The sequence below is a fragment of the Falco cherrug genome, chromosome 8 (assembly GCF_023634085.1).
Source record: "Falco cherrug isolate bFalChe1 chromosome 8, bFalChe1.pri, whole genome shotgun sequence".
In the NCBI taxonomy this organism is placed as follows: domain Eukaryota; kingdom Metazoa; phylum Chordata; class Aves; order Falconiformes; family Falconidae; genus Falco; species Falco cherrug.
This window is the reverse complement of record NC_073704.1, coordinates 52,010,950-52,035,935: the sequence shown is the minus strand read 5'-3', so window position 1 is coordinate 52,035,935 and position 24,986 is coordinate 52,010,950. Positions and strand designations below refer to the sequence as shown.

General features: G+C 37.8%; 1 protein-coding gene across 3 annotated transcripts in view; it reads right to left on the bottom strand.

The window, feature by feature from the left end:
* The window catches only part of GABRB2 (gamma-aminobutyric acid type A receptor subunit beta2), a 170,821-nt gene that overhangs the window by 17,035 nt on the left and 128,800 nt on the right, over positions 1–24,986 (bottom strand). For all 3 annotated transcript variants that reach the window (XM_055719384.1, XM_055719386.1, XM_055719385.1), the window contains 3 exons: positions 9,248–9,385; positions 7,910–8,062; positions 6,535–6,779 (listed from right to left, as the gene is read on the bottom strand). In XM_055719384.1, coding sequence (XP_055575359.1) covers positions 6,535–6,779; positions 7,910–8,062; positions 9,248–9,385 — 536 coding nt within the window. The remainder of the gene's footprint in view (positions 1–6,534; positions 6,780–7,909; positions 8,063–9,247; positions 9,386–24,986) is intronic.

Genomic DNA, 24,986 nt, shown 5'->3' with positions numbered 1-24,986 from the left:
GGCAGGTTAAGCTTCTGCTTGTTCTTTCCATGCCATCTCCTCTCCTTTAGCAACTCTGTGCTATTTTAGCTATAACAGTGGGTCAGGAGGGCAATGAATTGCAAAAGTACCTCTATTTGTTTAAACCTTCCTAGCTGACTAAGCCCTACATTTGTTCTTCAAGACAACACTTCTTTTGTGATTCAACTCTATTAATATGCTGTTTAATCTCAGTCTCATATTAAAGTTCAATGTTTCTTATGTAGTACCCAAATTTCTGATAGAAAAACCTCATCAGTCTGACAGTGTCACTGGTTTGTGACTTGGCACCCTGTAACAGCAGTGCACTGTAACTTTCAGGCATGCTGACTGAATACCTTACGTAATAGAAAGACTACTGAGTAAAGAATTACTCATTGTTTTAAAAATACACTCAGTACATTTAAAAAAAGTCTTTGTGTTCAGAAAAAAATTCCCCTTATCTAAACATGCAGAGGTTAGCAATGTCAGTTCACATTTATTTAAAAAAACCCAACTGAATAAATCTGTATAAACAGTTTTATGAAGTGTTGCATAATATGCTGACATTTCCCCCCTCTTTTCCAGAGGGAAATTGCTTTATTAATGCTCACAATAACAACAGGATGATTGCAAAATTAGAAGTAGTTTTATTTATGTGACTTATGTTATCATGTACTTCAGGTATATAGTCTGTACACTTAGAGCATCTCTGTGCCTTAAGCTAGGCTGGAAACGTCCAGGCTTCAGTTATTACTGCAACTGTATGCATTTTAAAACCACATTCAGTGATGTATTTAGATTACGCAAAACATAAAGCCACTTCTGTGAAGTGGCAAATCAAATTACTTTGAAAAAATATGACAAACAACTTTATACAAAAAATGTTAATTTGCAGTAATTAACTGTTCTAAATTTAGATGGTCTAACTGTAAAGAAAAAGATAAAGAATTCAGAAATAATTTAAACACTGCCTGAATAACGTGAATGTAAGAATTGGAAAGATAGGGCTAGAAATGGAAGGTGTACCAAATCATTATATGGTAATGCCTCTGTTTTGATATCTGTTCCGAAAAAACGCAAGTATCATTTCGTGTTTCTAGCTAATGTCCAGGTAAAGAAACATTAGTGATGTCTAAGACTGACAAGGTGCTCCATCAGCAGATGGATCTGTAGCCCTTCTTTTAACAAAAGCCTTGATGTAGCAACTGATATCAATACTCACAGCAAGCTATTGTCTCTGCTCCCTGACACACTTCCAGTGTGTGTTGCTTTGGAAGAGGATGGCATACAGCTGCTTTTCCATTATGATCACCCCTTGTCAAATGTACAGACAGCAAGACGCAGGGAGTGGTTCTTTACAGAGGAAGAAGGATCAGCCTTTCATTCAGCCCAGTACATTTACCCTGGTCTTTACAGAGACAGCATTGGTTTCCATTAAATTACCACACAGCTGTAACAGGGGGGTTCTGATTTATCCAGAGCAACAAAAACACAGATATCATTTATACTGGAAATTTTCACCTTACTTACACTTCCAGAGAAGTCAAGGAATGTATGTAGTAGTCTGAATCAAATGACTCAGACAAGCAACTGTGAAAAAAACAGTAACAGAATTCCAAACATGCAACAGCAGAAGCAGCAGGTTGGCTGGGAGTTTAGTAACAGCAAAACATAAAGCTTGGGAGGCAATGTGACTGCAAATCCTGACCACCACAAAGAGCAGAAGATGCGTCAGACACATCACAGTGATCAGCATCAGCAAGCCCATCTAAGCCACAGTTCCATGATCGAAACATCCAAGGTAAAATCATTTGATCTAATCATGTAAGAGGAAAATTTAAAAAAATAATCAAAAATACCTTGGCTACTGGATTCAGGAAGAAACTCATGGGGAATAAATCAGTACTGAGAGAGCGCCAAGAAGCTCACTCATTATTTGGACTGCAATGTCAAAAATTAAGTGTATTAAAATGGCTATTAAATATAGTAAGTGTATTAAATGGGATCTACATCAGAAATTATTTGCAGTTGTACCAGGCTCTACACCGAGATCCTGATTAGGTAATCATCTCCTTGAAAGCAAAGCCAGGCTTCACAAAGAAGAAAACTTGAAGAGTTACATCACAGTAGCTTGTTTCCCTCTTCCCATTCCCTTCTATCCCAAAAGGAAACAGAAACCGAAATTAAAATTAGAAGAAAAAAACCCAACCTCATAGAGGCTTCTAGACCAAATCCTTCCAGACATTTTTATGTAATTACATAATCAACAGATGAAAGCTATGGATTTCAGCGAAACTTTTGACACATTATCTTAAAACTGAAGAGATGGTCTTAAAAACTGAAGAGATGGTATGTCCCAGATATATGTACAATTACCCATAGGAAGACAGTCAGCTGAATGGTATCGTGAAGCCAGAGCTTAGAATTTGGCACTGTTTTTTAACATATCTGTTACTTATCTAGAAGAAGCACAGACAATACATTAGATTAGTGCCCAGAGCCTAAGGAAAAGATAGCACAAAGTGTGCCTACAAAGAATCAAAAGGATGGTGATGACTGCCAACAGTCCTATTTAAAATAGAAAAGGCCACAGAATACAATTGCATAACAGTGGGTTAGATATATACCCATATATATACATATATATGTGGGTATCTATATATACACCAGACCTCAGGACACGGAGTAGGTCTTCAAGCAGAAATACAACACTCCTTATATATACACTTGCAGTACTATGCCACTCAGAACAGAAGAGATGAAAAAACTCGAGACTGTAAAGATAATAAAGGCATTTGAAGAAATAATGTAAGATAAGAAGATAGGCTTGCAAAACGAGGTGAGGAAATGATGTGAATGCTATCGCCAATTAATGAAGGAATTCTAGAGTAAGAGGAAAGCCAGGGCTTCACCTGTAAGCAATGATATAAATGTTTACAGAGAGAACAATTAGCTTTGACTAAGGCAAAAGATGACGAGTTAGAATAAAGGAATAAACTGCTGAGTGCAGCTTGAGAAGCTTCAAGAGCGGAACTATCAAACACACAGCCATTTTAACCTCAAATCACTGCAAAGAAAATTAAGCATGTCCAACATGGCCTAACAAGTCTGTGATCACGTATCTACTAGTAATTGAGTCTGAATCTTCCTGGAGTTTTGTCCTTTAAATTTCTCTGATTTTATTACTCAGGTTTCAGGATTCAAATAGCAAATCAAGATATAGGGCAAATCCCTTCTCTTTCTTTCCCTTGCCCCAAACAGAGCCATCAGTCTCTGGAAATGAGGGAATATATGAAGTTACAATCTTGTGTGATAATTCAGACTAGACATAAGGAAGAAATTTTTTACAATGAGAGTGGTGAAACAATGGCACAGGTTGCTCAGACAAGTGGTAGATGCCCCACCCCTGGAAACATCCAGAGTCAGGTCGGATAGGGCTCTGAGTGACCTGGTCGAGTTGAAGACATCCCCGCTCATTGCAGGGGGGGTAGAGTAGATGACCTTTAAAAGTCCCTTCCAACCCAAATTATTCTATGATTCTAAAAATCCAAACCAATACCAAAAGCACCACAGCGGACATATGACATGAACCCAAGATGAAATTTAAAGAAAGATTTGCCACAGTTTCACGTGGCATAGCCCAGGGGAAGCTCTGCAGCCAGCCTGACAGTGTTCGTTCAGATAGAAAAAACAGGACATTCGCCTCCTGAGTCACCGAATCCCCAAGGGATCACATTGGATTCAGCAGATACCACAGACATGGAAGAACAGCTTCTACTGTGCTTCCCTACTGTTTTTTAGGCTTTCTAGTACCTTCTGAATAACTCTGAGCAAAAATACAGAGACTACTAGTGCCTGTACCTGCCCTGGAACCTCTCCATACAAAAGAATTCAGCAGCCTAAAGGGATCATGTGTTAACTTCTACTTTGATTTTGCAAATACTTGTGGATGGAAGGACTTCATCAGTACTTCTCACCACCTTTTGTTGCTCGAAAAGTTGTCAGAGGCTATTGTGAAAGAATGGTGTTGGAATCTGAAGGAATTTATTACAGATCTATATCTGCATATCTGGTCTATAATGTGTAAACAAAGGTTTGAACTACTGCTTGTAGTGCAGCGTAACTATCCACCTTTTTTACAATGTCTATGCCAAATGCAGCAACATAGCTTTATAAAAGTTTTCATCCTCACGTTTCATGAGGTTTATTACTCATAGCATTAATCTTTCTGACATAATATCCGATTCGGATAAATTCATCATATTCCATGCAGTAATACAAAAGGAATCTAGAAATATCGCAAAACACTCATACTCCGGAAATTTAGTCCTTCAATGCTGGATCCTGATTAGAGATGGAGTGTTTGTTTGGTCCCATTTCTAAAATACTTGGGTTTTCATGGAAACCTGCATCTGAACTGAAACATTTCTGGTTCTTGTAAATGAAAATAAATACATAATATTTCCCCCCCCCTTTCATAGATAAAATATTCAGGTCCATTAAATATGAATCTGTTCTCTTGCTGTTGGTCAGAGCAAGAACAGATGTCAGCTCCCTTCCTCCTGCCCAGAGCAGCCTACACACAGTAGGACAGGGCTCTCGGAAGACTACTCTTCACTGACCCTCTGCTGCTTGATTCTCCATCTATTGCTTAAGGGATTGCAAACCACGTTATCACATCAGAGCATAACCAGATACCAGAGCAGAGCTGCTGTAGACTATGAACCATGCTGGCCTCCTATATTAAGCAAAAGGCTCAGTATAAAAAACCCCTACAAATAATGTAAAGTTGTTCCCAGTATACTTTGTGCAACGGTTATTGGAATTAACGTACTCTCCTTAGTGGATTGGATTAGTACACTAGTTAGTGCTTTCAAATTCTAGCTCGTGATTAGCAATTTGCCACTAGACTTTGGCTACTCTGTTAAATATCGGAAAGATCTATTGTAAGAATAAGTATACAGAAAAAAATCACAAGTGAAGCAGTATACAAAAATATACCTCAGCTGGAGGTGACACTGACACCTATGGATCTTAAATTTCCACTGATGTTAGAGTAAAGACTTCAGGTAAACACAGACCTAGTCTCATAAAATTACCTACAGAGTTTCTTCGTTAATACCTTTGATTGTTTAAAGGTTAATTATTTTTAAAAAATGAACTTGACAAATTAAATAAAAGCTTGCAGATCTTTTACATTGCTGAAATATCACCAATAGAAGAAAAAGATTTTACAGTGTCTCCATGAAACTTTACGATGGTAAAAAATGATCTATGGTACCATAACATCAAAATTAATCTCATCATTATGCATTTGCATTCTTTCATTAAAACACGTATCTCTCAAATTAAAAAGAAAAAAACCCCCCATAATTAATGAATGGGTGAGATATCTAAGCCATGACAATATAATACTGAATCTTGAAAGAGTATATAACCTGTAAAACTGTTTTATGCTATCAACATGCGATGAATTTTTGTTGTTCCAGCCAAAATAGAACAAAACGTTCTTTTGTCTGCAGACACAGTATCCTAGTGTAGAAGTTCTGAACAAACATGAGAAATTCCACCACTAGAGCTGTATGAAACTTATGTTTCCACTTCACAAATAATCACTTGGGGTTCTTTATTTTCATTCTGATTTAGACTTTTTCCTTTAATTCTCATTTTGATTTTTTTCCCCATGGATTATCATGCTGAATTACAAATTCAAAGAGCTTCTAATGAAAAAAAAAAAAAATATTAACTTTATTTAACTTCCAATTCTCTGTGTGTGTGAAAGTTTATACATTTCACACTGACTACATTTTAGCATTCAGCCCAGATTTGCCACTGTGTGAAACTCATTCAAAATGGTCAAAGTGAAAAATGACAAGTGCTTTACATTAAGTGCTCCATTTTCATTAAGCATAATGGATATTTTTTTCTAAAAGTGTGTATCTTGGCAAATATATTTGCTGCCTCAATCCTCCAACCCCAGGGGACCATTTTTAGATTCAAAATTAAGTGCACAGCAAGTTGATGCTTTATTTCTGAGCAGTTTCACATTTAGTCAACAGTATCCTGGGCCATTATATGTTGAAAATATGCAAACGTTTCAAGCTTTAAACACTTCTGTAGCAAATGTTTCTTATCCAGGTCATCTGAAAGATTTATGAAAGTAGGTTAAATTTAGGTTTCATTGCCAATGTTCCATACAGCTCTTACTAGAATATCAGCTATAGCCATCATTTTGGATTTGTTCCTTTGGAAACAGGTTAGACATATTTAACTCTACATCCTGACAGAAAACATCTCACAGTAGAGCTTAACTGAGTGCATGCTTTAGAAAATCATCATTCAGTTTTCCAGGCTAGAGGGCAGCATTCATTGCTGAGGGGGTTAAACACACTGCTCTGCAGAGCTAAGACAAGGTCATCATAATCCCACTCCACTCATTTTCTACAAGAAATCACATTCTAAAGCTCTGCCTGGCAGAACTTAAAGTCTGCCTTCCTGGGGCAATGCTAAAAATATATCTCCATTTCAATGTACCTTATTGACATCCATTCGCAACTTCTCGTTGTTGGCACTGGCAGCTTTTTCTGCCGCCTTCTTTTGGCGCTGCGGTCCCCTGCCAAAGAAGATGTAGTTGACCAATGCATACTCCAGCAGAGCCATGAACACGAAGACAAAACAACCCATAAGGTACATGTCAATGGCTTTCACGTATGGAATTTTGGGAAGAGTCTCTCGAAGATGGGTGTTAATTGTTGTCATTGTGAGCACAGTTGTGATTCCTGGAAAAAAGAATTGACAAGTTCATTGACTGAATTAATTTTAATTTTATAGCATAATAGCTCATAATATTCAAACGCTAGAACTGACAAATTCTAAGTTGATGGGTTGGGTTTTCTTCCTGGTGGAAAAAAGCCCACCTCCAACCTCTGCCCATATTCCTTATCTTTATTTTTTTTGTATAGAAAAGAAAATTATACCTGTAAGAAATTGCATTCGACCAAACAAACAGTAGTTGCATTCTATGAGTATGTTTTTAACCAGATAAACTGTAACCTTCTCTAACAAGTCTCAGTTATAAATTACCAGCCTAGAGTCACTGTTATCTTGCTTTCCTCCAGCATTTTCAAAATATCTGTAGTCTTGAGTTCTTAGGAGAAAATGCTACACAGAAAGGCCTGGTAAAACCCAAGACAGTATTCTATAAAATTCAAATGTCAAATTCTCAATTGCATCTTTCATGGTGATGCACTTACTTTAGCTATACAAGACCTGTACTGGCAGGAATCAGTCTGATTTATACAAAATTTGGCAATAGATACTCGTATTTATTTTTATAACGCACTTGGATCCTCTGACGAGGGACACAGTATAAACAAACACCCATGGGATTAGTGATGAGACATAAGAGTACTTTACAGATTAATCAGGGAAACGGTCTTGCTTTTAGACTGTAACGTAACAGTAAGGAAAAACGCCCTCAACTTAAGGAGAAGTTAGCTATTCAGCCCTAGTAAAACTTTATTTAATTCATACGTGAAAGGACAAGTAATTTATAATCTATAGCCCAGAGCTGAATGTGCATTCTGGACTGCCATGGGCAAAAGCAAACGAAATGCATTCTCTTCAGAGAAAACAACCAGCAGTAAAACAACAACAGAAAATGTTGAGACAATTAGGCTAATTCTAGTTACAATGATTATACAGTTAGCTAATTCAGACATGAAATCACTTTAATTTTTATTTAAATTGTGATGATTTAAGTGCTGATTCAAATAATAAAAAGCTTAACAAGCCAGACATAAAAAGATCTAACAGATTTATTTTTCAGATCAGGCACTATCCACTAAGCCAGAAGCAAGAAAAAGCATTCAGCTAATGCACACTGCATGAGATGCGTAAAAATGCCTACCTAAAGCAACTCTTGCAGCTGAAGCGTCATAATTAATCCAGAAGGAAACCCAGGACAGGATAGTGATCAGAATAGAAGGCATGTAGGTCTGCAGAATGAAGTAACCAATGTTTCTCTTAAGTTTAAAGCTGAGAGACAGCCTTGGGTAGGCACCTAAAAGAGAATATTTGGTATGGCCATAATTTACTTGTATAAAGCCTGAAAACAATTTTCTGTCATTTTGGTTTTATTGTTTCATGCAACATAGAGTACACACAGAGCTGTAAGATCCAGGATAATCAGCTGCAGAATTTCTAGCAAGAATTGAGACTAAGTAATCTTTTATTCTAAAGGGTACAAGGATGCTCTAGGTGCATATCTTCTGCTAATCAAAATATTCAACAATCACCAGCCAAAGTACATTCCAGAGCATCAAAGCATAGAAATGCTTCTTCTGTGACACAGTGGGGCATGCCTGCTCCAGTGTAACTCTTGCTCTAACTTCTCTCCAAGCAATGCAACACTTGCCCTTTGCCATTTGACACCAGAAATATTTTGGCATATGAAACACTTGTTGAAATGGGTGTCTAGAGATGCCTATTCAAGTCCTATTTCTGCTTGGTTTTGAAGAATTTGGGATGTGCAATCCTTCTGTACTCCAAAGATGATTTCTATCCATACCTAGAAAGTGAGTTTTTAAGATTTTCTTTTTTTAACACACCCAGTAGCTTTCTCAGGTAGGTAGAAAACATCACACAGTAATATCCCAACTCATTTTTTGTCTCTCGAGTGATTCAAAGTGTCATTGAAATATTCTAGCTGTTTCTTATTTTTTAAAATTTATTTCATGAAATCCAATCTTATTTTCTACTCCTTCTCACAAAGCATCTTTTCAGCCTTCAGAAAGTCATACGCTTGTTAGCATAGGCTAAACTACAAAGTCCTGTGGAACAAGGATTTGAAAGGTTTTACAGCTATGACAAAATAAGTAGATTAATACAACCACAGGTTGGCACAAGGAACATCTAGAAACAGTGAGAAAAAGGTTCCTAAATCTCCTAGAGGCTGGGTTACTTCTTGTTGGGTTTAGGGCGCTAAGGCATATAACTGGCTTAGTCAGTTTTCATAGGAGAACAGAAAATACAGCTTGACTGAGCCGTAACGTGACAGACTACTGTATCCTCTTCATATGTTAATGAGTGATGCCTTATACACTATGAAAGCTGTAATAAGAACTTGCTGCTCTGATTTATTCCCAGTTCTAAAATTTTTGCTCAGATCCTGAACTGCACATTGAGAATTAATCCATTTGTAAAAGTCTTCCCAGTGAATTCCCCTCTTAGATCCCCCTCCACAAACCTGTAGAGAAAACAACATTCTTGGTGATAAGCTTGTAGTCTACAATGGAGAACTGTGGCAGTTCAATCTTTGTCACTCCTGTGACTGCATTATCACCCCCACGCCAGTAAAATTCAATGTCATCTGTTGTATAGCCATCTATAAAAACAGGATTAAACAGTTAAGATATACATCTCTTCTGACATCATGGAGAACAGTCCAGCGAATTAACTCAGAAAATAACTTCAAATATATTTCTAAAACTAATCCATTAATAACATAATAGATGTATAGAGACAGACAGACACAAGTCATTCTAAATATGATTTCCAATGGCAATCCTAGGAGCATTTTAATCTTTGGGTTTTTAAAGATATATTATATCAATATATTAGTAAACCAAAACTTTAAAAGCAAAGTAAGACTACACACATCCCATACACAGATAGTAACTATACATCCAGCGTAAGGTTACTTCTGGTCCCAAGGCTGGATAAAACAGTCTAGGTTTGCTGTAATTGCATCCCCTGGGCTGAAACATCAGCAGTGGTACCAGAAATAAGACCAAGTCACCAGGAGATGCCTGGAAGAGATGCTTTTCTGTCTCGTGCACCATGATCGGCATACGAAAGAGGACAGTGAGACCAATACGGGTAACAGAGAAGTTCAGCGTACAGTTATCTCACGACATTTGCTCTGGGCGCCACGTAGTTTATAAATGTGAGAAAAGAACAAACTCTAGTTCAAACCCATTTAGGTTCTTCTCGTATTCCCAGCATCATTCTTTTTCTGAAAGTGGCCTGAATGCCACAAAAGGCAGCCACAGTCGGTGAGGCCCTCGTAAGAAGCAGCTATAGCAGATGCAACAGCCATCACTCTGCATGGCAAAAACACACCCACAAAAAACCAACCAAGCAAAAAAAAAAAAAAATCCCACCACCCACATAAAAAAAACCCAGAAGATGGCATGTGTTCACACAGCCATAAAATAAATGTATGAAATGTGAATCTGCGTTGGCCAAACGGCAGCTGAGCTACCTCACATACTCCAGCGCTGGTGTGTAGAACTGATCAGTAGACCACAGAAATAAATCTACTACAGAACCAGGGAATAAGATATCCATGAAGGTTCATAGCCTTTTAAAGGTTTTTGTTGTTGAAAATTGTAAATAAAAAGAACAACTTGGAGACAGAATAGCGACTATGACATTTTGGGAAACTGACATAATAAAATGGTAGATATATGACCTTAATTTTAAGTTCTCACCCACAGACAAAGGATAAAATTCTATACTGAACATTAGAGTGCTCAAATAGTGCTTAATTTCAAGGAATAATTGAGGTTATGCATTTTGTGATAACCTAGAAAATATAAAACTGCTTCCATGCATCACTAATTTTTTATAATCAAAGTATAATCCAGGTGTACAGCAGTAGATGAAGTAACTGAGTTTTAAGAGATGAACACAATAATCTGTAAAAACACTGAAACAACCATAAAAATCTAACCCAACATACAGCAGGTCTTAAAGTATGTTACATTCTTATAGCATATTGATAACAATTACAGGTTTTTTTTATACATGAATCATTCTGTTTTTCACGGGTCTAGCAGCAAATCTAAACTAGTTTGAGGGCAGAAAATGGAAAACTAATTTCAGGAATCAGAGCAATCTCATTCATACAGGACAGATTTCAAACTGCTCCTCAATATCAAGAACTCAAGATGGAACCTGCTTTGCTTTGAAAGTTGCTGACACTGACAGCAAAACTGATGAGAGAATAGATTTTTTTATTTTTTTGTGAAATAAGTTCTTCCTTAATCTTTTCATTTACCCAAAGGTTCACTAGCTCTAGCTGATAACACCAACCAAAGAAAAGAAGAGGTTTGTATTTTCTAAAGAAGCTTCAACAGTCAAGGGAGAAAAAGCTCTACAAAGTGGAATGTTACATGCTTTTGACTTATCCAGAACTCCTTAAGAAACAGTTTAAATCCGCATCAACAAATAGCTTGCATCAGTGGTCACTGATTTGTTTCCCCTCATACTTTCTCTTGTTTCACCAAGAGGAGAATCATCAAAGGAATAACTGAACATAAATTGGACTAATAGCTTCCCATAATATTTAGCTTCCCTCTTCTGTTTGGACAGTGCCACCAAAAAAAATCCTCATAGATACCATAATCTTTCAATTTATTGTATGTTACTTGTTCAGAGTCTAAAACATGAGAGCTCTGAAACAGAGCCAAGATTACTGCTGTCTGTCAGTAGAAAGCTGATCCTCTGTAACCAAAAAAGCATTAACCGTGACTCCACAACCATACTCATGCTTCTTACATACTTTGTGATACAACAGAGTATGTTCAAATCTGCCTTTTTCATTATCAGAACCCATCAGCATTTTAGTTGTCTCATGAAGATCAACATGTGATTTAACTTTGTTTTTCGCTTACTGCATCTTTGCATAGGAAGACCTATAGCATTCCACATAGACTTGTCTCAGAAGAAATTTACGGCACATAATTGTTGCATGTTGACCAAGAGATGCTGTATCTAGAGATAAGAATAGCTTTAGCACAATGATTTCCAATAGCTAAGCAAGGCATCCGCAGTTCAGCCAAGACTGCTGTTAGAACCAATTTTGAATTGTTCTATAGTATCAGTTAAATTATTTCAATAGTCAAATTACAGACTTACCTAGGAGATTGGAATTGTTTTGTTCTCATGAGGAAATAATGTATTTTGGTGCTTAATTATGATTTTCTGAGAGAGACTGCCTAATTATATGAGCACCTCCCTCCCTATCTCTCATTTCTTCAATTAACCTTGTTCTACTTCCTCCACAGTATAAAGATAGCAAAAGGTACACAATGGAAGAGCACAATACTTTAAAAGTTTCGTTTCTTCTAAAATGACCTGAAACACTGAGGCACTTCTAAGCATTGAACATTTTAAGAAATGAGGAGTACTGGTACTTAGCCATGTAACTGAGATTACATTGGTTTCTGAACTAAACAGTCTTGTGGAAAACAACCTGTAAACCTTTGACAATATATTGTAATGTTTACTTTAGCTTTTTCACGCTCATTACTACTTGTGGTAAAAGTTTACATCAAGTTCTGGCTTTGACGCTGTTAATGTGACACCTTGGTAACTCTCCTCCTCCTCTTGCCGCGGTTGTGGGTGTGAAAGTCCCATCCTGCCTGGCCCCCTGTGGCTCTCCAGTGGGTACCTGTAAAAGCTCTGTTCCAGCAAACCGCCTTTGGTTTTGCAAATTGTTACTTACTAATACCCATAGCCGTTGTCATGTTCCCAAATACCGCATGGCAAGAAGGCTCTCCGCCCTTGCTGTGATGTCCACGGGACCATTACAGCTGTGGGTGCTCCTCCTCCCAGCGGAGAAGCAGCAGTCGTTTGTCAGGAGGGGAAATCACTGCCAGCACTGAGGCACTGCCTGTGGGCACGCTGTTTCTGCTCTCTGCAGGACACTAGATTTTAAGTACCGCTAGATCTGCTTCACTTGCTTTAGAAGGTATTTTTCCAGGAAGATCAATGGCACATGGATAGAGGTCGTTATTGATTGCGTTGTGGCAAGACAGGCCCACTTCAGGAAGGCATTTGAAGGGAAGACATTTGTTCCAGTACTTGTGTGAAGCACAATTCCTTCATTTGGTGCAGTAAGTTCTTCGGTCATTTTTTCTAAGCGTTACATGGTATGAGGAATACGTGCAGATTCTGCAGACCTGAAATCCATCAGGTTGTCAAGACATCTTTTACTTTTCCGGTCACAAGTCTATCTTCAGAAAAAAGGCAGACAGCTTACTTACGTTTGTCTGTCATTGGTTTACATTTGTCAAGTCTCACTCTAGGCTTTCAAAGAGAAAAATAAAATTAAATCTAACATAAAATAAAAATGAAGAAAAATTAATAAATTGGCTGATCTTGAGATGTAAAAGCAAGTTTATGTTATGAAAAATATAAAAGGACATCCTGAGAGAGATTAGAAAGAATATTACACACCTTGTTCTAAGGGTTCACTCTTACTTTGCAATGTTGCTGAGTTTTGCTGATACTCTCTCTCAGATATTCCCTGCTCTCCAGCAGCAAATTCCAGATTCTAATACCATTTACTGAAGTCAGTAGGATTAATCTAGCTAATTTATTTAATTTTGAGTTAATTTAACTGTTAAACTTCATAACTAATAAACCAATCTTTTGTTGTTGTTGTTGACAAAACAAATGCTAACATAGGCTATAGCAAGAAAAAAATCCCACTTTTTTACGTAAGAGAAAATGTGTTTATAAAAAGCCCAAATGGCTCTTTATTTTAGTTTATTTTTTAGAACATCTGTTAGAACTTTTCTGCCCAACTGCCCATACGCAGTTTGGCCATCAGCCACCTAATCATAGCAGGGTTCACACAGGAGAACTCCGGGGTTTATGTTCCAGCAGACTGCCAACTGCTTCAGCGCTGCCCTCGACCAGGAAGATGTGGTTCAGCTTCTCTGTGTATTCTCACAGCCTTAATAATAAGCAAGTATCGACAACTACTTCTGGAGGAGAGCTGAACTCCTTCAAAAATCCAACCCCAAAGCTCAAACTGAAGATTCCAAAATGTGCAGTGGTGGGGCTGCTTCTGGGAGACCGCATGGAGCTCCCTGCTGCTTAAGGTACTTACACGGGGGAAGTGCTAAGCTGAGGTTTGGGCACCGAATGACAAGATTTGTTAGCAAGTATTGATGAGAAGAATTTCAGGAAGTCTCTTCAAGCTTTCATTAAAATACTTCTCTCTCTTTCCAAGATGGATGAATTATCCCATTCATTTCATAACACAGAGGAGAGAAAAGATTATAGTCACCAGCACGAGTCCTGTTTTGTGTTGCTGAAGTACCCAAAGATAACTGGATATAAGTCTAATACCTGCAAAGCATCTGCCAGAAGAGACAACAGACCTACTTCTGTCTCTAGTGGATGTTTTACAGATACCAAAGTCCAACTACCAGTGTCTATAATAAACTCCATCTACAGGTATCTGGGACTGAAAACAACTCTACTTACAAGTTAAACTTATTTAAAGACCAACCAAATTAAAATAGTAATAATCAGTCTAGAAAGAATAACCTGTGACACTTGACAAGAAAAAGGCAGAGTTAATGAACATCAACTCAATGTTGCTAAATTATCAGATCACACATCAGTAATGTAGAAAGTTAAGCATACTAAAACGAAAAATCGTGCAAGTCGTTTTTGCGAGAACCTGTTTAGCACAGAACTATTTGATTTAGACTGTAAAAGAACTGTAGTTTTAGTATATATTGAATTGTACGTAGCACTACTACCAGTACAGAGAATCTGATTGATTGCTTTTTCCCAAATCATTTATATATCATCAGCAGCACCATTTACTTCACATTCAGAAAGTTCAATTTCTCATTTCTGTCATGCATCACACGTTGGCAGTCAACCAAATCAATACATTGTCCTGGTAATATGGCACCAATCTGGAGAGAAGGAAAGCATTCTCCACTAGCATGGACATTAGCATGGACAGGGAGTTTATCATCGCCTGTACTTCAAGGAACTACAAATGATGAAGCAGTGTAGAAGAAAAACAAACAGCTAGAAGAACATAAAATAACCCCCTTTTCACAGAACCAACTAAAAATGCCTATTTTTTTTCCAGTCTGTTTAAAAAAAGTCAAAATTTGAAAACTCTTTAAATGCAAACAACCTAAAATGAAAGTTGTAGCATTACTGTCTGAGCATGAGAGTGTTTAGACACAAGACAGTTATCAGAAACACCGCACAATGGAAAAAAGAAGCCAACATTTCTAAAGAACTCAGGATTTATCAGTAGGATTCACTTCCTCACAACACTTTTGTTTGTACACAGCAGTTGGGCTATATTTTAGATTGATACATAGATACACATACACTTCTTCAGTGTGCACACCGTGTAGGAATTCTAGTTGTCTATATTACTACTACTATGGTAGCACCTGGACACTAAAGATAAGGTGTTTGTTGTTTTGTGGGGAAAAAAATAAATGACAAACATGCAGAACAGTGAAAATGTGGCTAAATCAGAGAGGATCCTGAGGCCATTCACTCACCTCACTCTGCTCTGAACCATCAGCAAACTGGCCATGTGGCTGGAACAGCACTGAGCAGCGCGTGCATACATCCAGCGTTACACCTGAGCGAGGGAGTACCACTCCAGTGCTAACAGTGAGGATCCGGTTGGGAGCTGTCTTAATCCTATCCCTGTCCACTCAAGCTTATCCAAAAAAAGGTGTTCCTCTAGTTACATCTTCTATCAGCGATTCTGGACGTTGTCAGCATGGAAGTATGATGGAGCACAATTTAGACACTTCAACACTTTTGCTCAGCAGGTGTGGAAGCTCAGAAAAGCTGGCATCATGCAGTCTTTCTGGTCACCTGAGGTACCTGTCTTTTGCTCACCAATACAAAACACATGAAAACTCACCTTGCGGCCGGTTCTGGAATTCAATACTATTATGAAGCAACCATTCACAAGAAGAATAGCATATACATTCTGGAAAATAACACAGTTGCATTGTACACATGGCATTTTGGAAAAAAACATCACAAAATTACTTTACAATATACAAAAATCTATGGTCTCATAAGTAGGGAGTGAGTACCAAGCTACTTAATCTCTCACATCTCTGTTGCTATCAATTGGATTTTCTTTGCCTAGCTATTCACAGTACAGTAGCTTCCCAAAACAAAATGGAGAGAACTGATGGATGATATCTATACCAGACAATGTTTGGCTTAAGCATATACAAAGTATGCTTAGTTGACAGTCTTAAAACATATTACTTTGTTTAAATGCAGGTCATAGACTATCAGACTATATTGAGGAACTTGACACCTACAGGCCCTGCAGCATGAGATGAGTACTATACAGAAATATTAAATAAATGGCTAATCCTGTTTATATAACAGACCATGGAACATCTTTAGTAGCAATATCTATGCATTTTATTTATTCTTAAACATAGAACTACCACCTTCTTCTTTTCCAGGAATTTATTCAGCAGTTTTGCTTTTGCACAGAGCACACAGCAAAATGACTACAAAATCGTAAGTAACATGCAAAGCTTATTTTGAAATTCCAAACCCCTTCAGAACACTCAAACTCGGTTCACTGCATCACTTCATTCTTCACCATCCACTTATTCATTCAAAAACATAGCCAGAAAGTATAAGTTAGTAGTGTTTCTTTGTATTTGCAGGCATCTTCACCATACACTGAAATCAATGGAGTGATACGGAGAGGAGAAGGAAAGTCAGAGTTTGTGTACTGCTGAACACATTTGACATCAGAGAAACTGGAAAAAGCACATTGTACTTGTTTCTCTCTCCTCTTTCTCACCCCCCTCCCCCTCCAAATTCTGTCTTTCTGCATAAAACATTAAAATTCTTTTTACATTTCACTTCAAGGACTTTTCCCCCTATGGGTCTGAGGATTAGGATACAAAAGAAGATGTACTATTTTCTGACTAAAGTGAAACTCACTTGACTTTTAGATTATATTGGTAACATTCTCAAAAAACAACCATCTTGAAGTTGTACAAACAGTTCCTTATTGGAGAGAGTGGGCTGGGGAGAAGAAAAAAGGGAAGAAGGAAATGTGACTCTGTAATTACTGTAGGACAGTATGCAGCTATTAAAAGAAGGTGTTTTGATGGACAAGTGATATTACAGAACGAATCCCGGGCTCTTCCTGGCATTAGCAGAACCAAGTTTAATTTTCATGTAGGCACTTCAGGCTGAGTCTTGCTTACGGTAAGCGTAGTAACTTACAGAAAAAGGGTCCTGGCATTGCCCTTTTTTTTCTAACAATTTCAACCAAAATCATTTGTACTTTAGAGCACTTGCTGCAAAATGCTTTCACAAGTAAACTTCCAATGTTACTATACCTCCAGGAAAAGAAAGAGAGATCAGAAACAGACAGAACTGTACCAGTGCAATAATATTCAAAAGCCTTCTAGCTCCTAGAACTTGGCAATTTCTTGCAATCTTTCTGCTTCCATAAGCTCAGTTACTCCCAACACTATGAATGATCTAAAAAGTTATCGGATTCAACACCGTGGAGGATCCTGCAAGTCTAAGTGTCCTTCACATAACAGAAATGAGCATACACAGCACAGTGGTGCCTGGTGATATGAAGCTAACGATGCCTAATTAGCCCAAAGCGGGTGCCATACTGTCAGAACTGAGTATATGCTTTCTGAGTCTCCAGCAACAAATGGGCACCGCACCGTCCAGTGCTAGTCTCTGCAGTGCGACCCACTGGCACTTTCTTTGTAGCTTGGGGTTCAGAACTTTCCCAGCTCTGTGGGAATTCTCAAATCATGTGCAAGAACGCTCTTCATCTTTTAGTCCTGCTCCCCATCACTCATTTGGGCTTGGTGTTCGTGCAGACCAAATGACAGGTTTATGTATTAAGCATACCCAAGAACACGATAACGTATAATACATCTGGTCCAGTGTTACTTATTTAAATATGTAAAGTTCACAGATTTCCATCACTACTGAAATTCCTTTTCTGATTTCTGTAGGCAAACAAGTAATGTTAGATAACCATGCACATTTCATACAGCACCTAGAAACATCCTACCCCATAGCTCTGCCACAGTTTATATTATCTAACCCACTTACAGGGAACTTCTTCTGAGGGTAAGGCTAGCAACGACATGTCAGTCTTGTGCATTGATTAAATCTGGATCATCCTTGAAGGGGATTTTAGTGAAGCATGGGTGACATTGAGGAAATATTATGTTAAGAAAACATGGGAAGTGACTACTGACAACATAAAGATAGTGCTAAACATACTTATTTCTCACTTTCATAGTAAAACTATAAAGAAAAAAATAATCCTCAATCTGTAAATTTAATAAAGCAGATTAGAATACATTAGAATTCTGCAGTAAAGTTTAATGACTCCCCATTAAACATATCACATAAAAAGGAGGTTTTGAACACATAAGTAACTAGATTACACATGACAAATCTGTCTTATATGTAAGAGACTTTTTAGGGGGTGGGGGAAATATCTTAGTTTAATTTGCAATTAAAAGTAGACTATGGTAGAATACCAGGAAGATGAATATTAAGAAGCCCAGGATAATGGTATATTTTCTTGAGTCTCAATTTGATTATCAGCTATACAGAAGGACCAAGAAATCTACTGTCCCTTTTTATAAGAGTAGATGTTCAAAGATGCAATAGGAAATTGCAATATATAACTTTGAGGATGATATCAGTCGTTGCTGAGGAAAGCAACATTTAGGCAGAAATAACAAATTGCTATTTAAATGTGAACTGCAACTGATTTAAATATGATAAAAACGAATACATCAATTCTTAAGTGATCTATTTCAACACCATTAAATCACAAAATGAAAATAACCATTTTGAAAAGACAAGTGCAATCACATATAAGCAGGCAATGGACTTTTTTTTTTATCAGAGTAATCTACAAAGTGAAAATATAAAGTATTTACTATGTTTCAAGACCTAAGAAAACATTACTTCATCATTCATAACTATTTTCTTCCATGCTTAAGTCAATGAAATCAAGTCAAAGTTAAATAAAAATAATAAATACCTTCAACACCCTGTTTTGGCATCAAAAATTGCTTATAGAAAAATGTTTGTTTCATTCAGCTCACAAGTTTTAACCTTGACAAAAAACGAAGCCCATCTCCCAGGAAGCCAAACCGTGGTACACACTGATGGACTAATTCAGAATGCCAAGACCACTTAGGGCCAGCTTGAACCTTCTACCGTACCCCAAAACCTCCAGTGCAGAAAGGATGATAATCAAGTGCACATATTTCATACACAGGGCTAAAAATTTTCACCTGAACAAAATTCAGTCAATGAATCATGTATCTCTTAAATATCAATTGGATCATTAAATAAAATCCAGAAATGAACAGGGGAGCAAGAGCTCTGTTTGACTGTGATACTTCCAAGTGGATTTGTGCAGCGTTCTGTTAACTTATTTCCTAAGGGACTGAATAGTTAAACATGTATAGTATTAAAAGAAATACTATCAACTTTATAGAACTTTTAAAATGTCTGTAGTATGTTTTTTTGCGCAAGCAGCCCATAAAAAATAGATAATATGATTGAACATAGTAAGGGCAACATCACCCATGAGAAGTCAGAGCTGTTCTGAATGAGTGGAAGGAAGCCACAAATACCTGAGGCAGTAAACAACATCATTCAAGTCCTACATGATCGTCCTGGCCTTCTTATTCTGTTGACAGTACATTTCCTCACCCAAACAAATTTTGAAGACCTGCCAATATTTTATACCTAATCAGCCTTTTCCAGCCTCTGCTTAGTCTTCACTCAGCAAAGTCTCTCATGCCTGCCTGTACCTGCACGTGTCCAGGGGCTGGGGAAGGGGCTGGGGCACAAGTGCTGGGAGGGGCGGCGGGGGGAACTGGGGGGGTTTAGTCTGGAGAAGGCTCCGGGGGGACCTTATCGCTCCCCACAGCTGCCTGACAGGGGCTGTAGGCAGGCGGGGGTCGGTCTCTTCTCCAGGTAACAAGTGACAGGACAAGAGGAAACGGCCTCAAGTTGCACCAGGGGAGGTTTAGACGGGATATTAGGAAACATTTCTTCACTGAAAGGGTGGTCAAGCACTGGAACAGACTGCCCAGGGAGGTGGTGGAATCACCATCCCTGGAAGTGTTTTAAAACCACATACATGTGGTGCTTGGCAACATGGTTTAGTGATGGGCTTGGAACTCCAGGGTTAACGGTTGGCCTTGATGACCCCAAAGGTCTTTTCTAACCCAAATGATTCTAGGAAATTAATTTGGCAGTACCTAACTCGCAGATTTGAGGAAATATCGTATTAATAAGGATATACTTGCAAAATAGATAAAAATAGAGTAAATTTTGCATGAGTAGTCTTGTCAACAAAAGAATCAAATATAAGAGCTATTCCGTGGTTTTTAAATGAGGCATATATATAAGCAATGATTCAATTTGAAAGTACTATTATCTTTGCATAATATTGAAGATCCAGCTTGGGTGCAGAGGGAAGAACTTTTTTGTACTTTCATGCAAATATATACTGAATTTCTCAACACTATTCCAAAAAGGTAGGTTTTTCTGATGGAAATGCCTTAAACCCCAACTTTTTGCATAAAACTGAAGACTGTTTCTGATGTTTGAAAACAATTATTAGCAACTGTCTTCTACTCTTGAGTAAGCCATATTTCTAGGAACAGAAATTTTATAGTAAAATGTACATCCACACTGTGCGGGTGTAAATGACAAATTATTTTCTCCTCCCACCCTTTATTAAGGATAAAGATCATCTGGGGAAAAGAAATACTTAGATTTGCACCCTACCATTGATTTCATCACTGTAACTGGTACTCTTCCTCGTGTTTTGAGCTGATCCCTAAACTTTCATGCAGAGGAAAATTGGTGTCCAATACAATTATATATGGTCTGGAAATGATGAAGGGGATCAGACACTGAATATTGTTTTCTAACAGGTAAATAAATCTCCCAATTTTCTTACTTAAGGGAAGACTTCATTGGAAGACTGTATACGTTGGATTTTTGCCTTTTTATCTGATTTAAGAGTTGGTCTTTTCATAATTAGAAATAGAAGTGAGGGGTATATCCAAACAAATGAATCAGTAAAGCATCATCTACATAAGCTCAATTTTTAATACCTTGCAACATTTGGTCTTACATATCTAAGTTCCCCACTACCCACTATCAGCCTACATTTTGAATGCTGATGTACATTACAAAAAAAAGAGGAAAAATGAACAACATCTGGCAACCTTAACATTATTTATAAAACTGCATTAATACTCCACTCTGCTTAATTATTCCATAGCTGTATTAAAAATCCAAGGCCACAAGGAGAAAAATGTAATTTGTAGAAGAAAACCCTGCTGCCTGGTGCCTGTGCCATTTGTTCAATTTAGAAAAATATTTATTCATTAAGATATGTTAGCTTGCAACGCAGCGTGAGGCAATGTTCTGGAATATTATTCTGTCTTCACTTGTAGTGTTCAGGACACCATAGTACCTAAAACACTTCTACTTTTGGATAAAGATCTGGTTATGAAAGAATAGGAACATTGCTCTCATCGACTGTCCAACAACAATATGCTAAAACCTGTAATTGATAACAGCTAACACCATTAGAACATTAAAAACAACACATGTTTTTACATATGTAGAATTAAGGTTGGTTTTGGACACTTATCTGAGCCTGTAAACATTAATTTTCTTTTAGTAATGACTAAGTTATAATGATTACTCTTTCTAAAGTCACCCATATATAAAGATCATTTCCTAGCTGGATAAGTCCTCTGTCTTCTAAAAGCTTTTTCAAAGATAACTACATGCACCTCTGCTGTGCAAAACTGTTTATACAGTACCATGTGAATTAAGTTTATAGGAATGTTCATTATATTGTTAGAACTACATCAATATTTCCTAAAAATTGCAATAGACCTGTAATGCTCCTAGATGCCCTTCACACAGCCTGGTTGGGATCAGAAATCACATTGCTGCCTTCTCAAAATATTTCAGTGGGAGCTGTGTGCCTCAAGGCTCAGAGGACTTTTCTGTAGGAAACTCTGTTGTAACACCTATATCAGAAAAGACAGCACAGGTTTATTGGCAGTATCCCAGCTACTTTCCTAGGATGCTGAAAGAGGCGAGAATAAATTCTTTTGACACTGAACCCTCCAGGTTGTAGAAATGGTATACAAAGAAAAGTTACTTGGTGGGTTAACGAGATGCTAATGGCTATGGATAGGTATGCACAAGGTAGCAGGACGTGGAAGTGTTTTAGGAGATGGGACAAGGCCACAGAAGGAGAAAGAAATCTACTTTGGCTCTCTGCATTTAATTGGCACACAAGACTGTAACCCTGAAGAGCCCCAGACATGCTGTTAAGCAGCTACCTTCTGTGAAATCTGAGGCAGAAACAACCTCCTTTCACATTTTCCTCCCTGGAAGAATTCACTTAGTCTAGTCCAGTTTAAAGTTCTGGCTGTTACGTACCACAAACCCATGTTAAATCCAGCTACGTAGGCAATATCCTGGTTTACTTGGTGTCCTCTATTACCCTCTGTTTGCACTGACATTCCCAGGGACCATACCAAGACAACTTCATCACCACATCTCACATTTCAGAGGTTTTCAAGCTAGGAAAATGGTCTGTAACTTTTCAGAAATTCATTTTTCTTCTGAATAGCAACTCCAGTCATTGTTCGAGCCTATGCCTATTTTTAAGGTAGATGTGACTGAGACAAGATAATGACAACTCTTAAAGGAACTTTTCCCTGCAAGTAGATTTTAACACACTCTGTTGACTTTTTTTCTGTTTTCCTCTAGCTCTAGTATCGTAACTGTGTCAATATGCAAATATGTTTTACATAAGGTTGCCTCTTGGGCTGGAAAAGCAGGATATCTGCATGTAAATGTTCATTAAAAAGAATCCAGTACAATATTTTAACACACATAAAAGGGAATCAGCCTCAAATAAAAAAGTTAAAGCGCTACATCTTGATGCTGAGAGCCCCATGTGGACTGCACCTCTCTCGTGCCTTTGAAATAAATACCCTTCTTCAAAAAAACTGAGGGAAAAACACATGAATAATACAACAATGTATATTACACAGTGCAGCAACGGAAAGTGCTATTATTAGTACTTCATAATCACTGTATTTTTCCGACACAACTGCACAGCTTCATTCTTGAAGGAATTATGACTCAAATTCTGTTCCAAACTACCACAGAAACCCAAACAAAAACCCCAAGCAATTTGACAGTATTTTCACATGAGCCTACAGTATTCCACACCTGTGTTTGTGTGTTCCTTATTTAAACTGCTTTCTTCCTCGTACAGTGACATTCCTAGCACACCCTTACAACCCAAGGCTTATTTGCACTGCAAGTGTCAGTACCTACATTTATATTCCTATTGTCTAACCTTGTCCTTCCTTTGAAAAGTGTTTCCCTGTATGTGTCTGTGGGATTCATGAATCAGAAAATCATTACTTGCAGGGAACACATTGTTTCTGTGTTGAAGCAAGAAGTTGAAAGCACAGTGAGCCCTGTTACCATAAACATGAAAATTGGATTCCTCCCCTCCTCTGTAGCATCCTTGGCCTCCAGGAGGTTGTCATGGCTCAAGAGCACATCAGTGCCACAGGTGTCTAACAGCCACCTTGTCAACGTGTTTATTAATCCATTGTGATATCTGTGGTGCTCCCAACTTTGTATAATATTCAAATTACTGCTGCAGTCAGTTTATGTTACAAGTACATATATGCTGTAGTATTTATTAGGAAATATTTATTACTTCTATTGTATAAGGTAACTATTTGTCCAAAGCTGAGAATGAAAGGCAAAGAAGAAATGGAATACATAACACCTGTCTTTGGGAGGCACTGAGTTGAACATACTGGTCTCGCTCAGTAAGAGTTTTACCATGTCTTTTAGTCACAAGATAGAAGTGGGAACACTGAAGAGCTAAAGTGGCCCAAGTGGCTTTTAGCAGCCACTTTGACCCAGACATCTCATGGAGCTGTTAGATGAGTGGGAAGACCACAAACACAATGTTTTCCTGGGTACAAGGTCTGTAATTACATCCAACTTGTGTGTACAGTGGCGAAATGGCTGAGAAATACTTCACTAGCTCCCCTGTACCAAGCACTCGTACAGAAACACTGACTGAGTCTGATTCTTGCTTTGCAAAGTACTAAGAGTCATTAAAACAAAAAGTGTTGCTGAGACAAAGGGGAAGAAATAGCACACTTTTTCTTCATCAAGGAAACCAAAACCCATCTAGATCTACAAACTCATGACAATGCACTGCTGTTTAAAAATTGTCAGTAAAGATACCTACAAAAACAAAAATGAAAGGGCTGAAGAAAACAGGTCTTTCTGGAGGACCACACAGGCTAGACTTAACTGTGCTGGAACTGACTGGCCATTAACAACAGTAAATGCTGCACTAAGAAGCACCATCGATATAAATGCATGTGAACATAAAGGAGAGAGTTATCCTCAACCCCAGAAAAAACAAAGCACCCATATTCCTGTGGTCACAAGTAAATACCAGAAGCCCAGGAGCAGGATGATGAGGAGCAGCGCTCTCAAAGGATGCACCGCTGAGCTTTAAGCTGTGTGCTTGGTTTCTGCACATCCTTGAGCACAAGCCAAACTCTCCCTGCAGCGTCACCGTACATATAGGTGGAGATCACCCATACAAAAAAAAAAAAAAAAAAAGCACCCAAACACACAAAAAAAATTCTGGTATCAGAACCACAATTATAAAATAGATCAATATCTGCAGAACACTCGCTAGGACAAAGTGGGGGAAAGGGCCTGATATTAAATGCCAATGCCAAGTGAATGGCAAATTAAACTTAACTTTCCTTCCAAGTTTTGCTTGCTTGCTTGCGTTTTGGATGAAATCATATACATAGGAGGCCGTCTGCCAGCTTAATTAGAATAAATAAAATAAAAATCTATGGTGCACTGATCAAACCGTTGTCCTCCTCACTAACCCAAATGTATTCACGACCCTGTTCATTATAACTATTTGATGCATCATTAAATAAGGAAAATAGCACTATATCATTAACATTTTCTTTAATCAGTGCACTTGGAATAAGGTCAATAGTTGAAGATCTGGAATTATCATAACACAAACAGTTAAAGAGCCT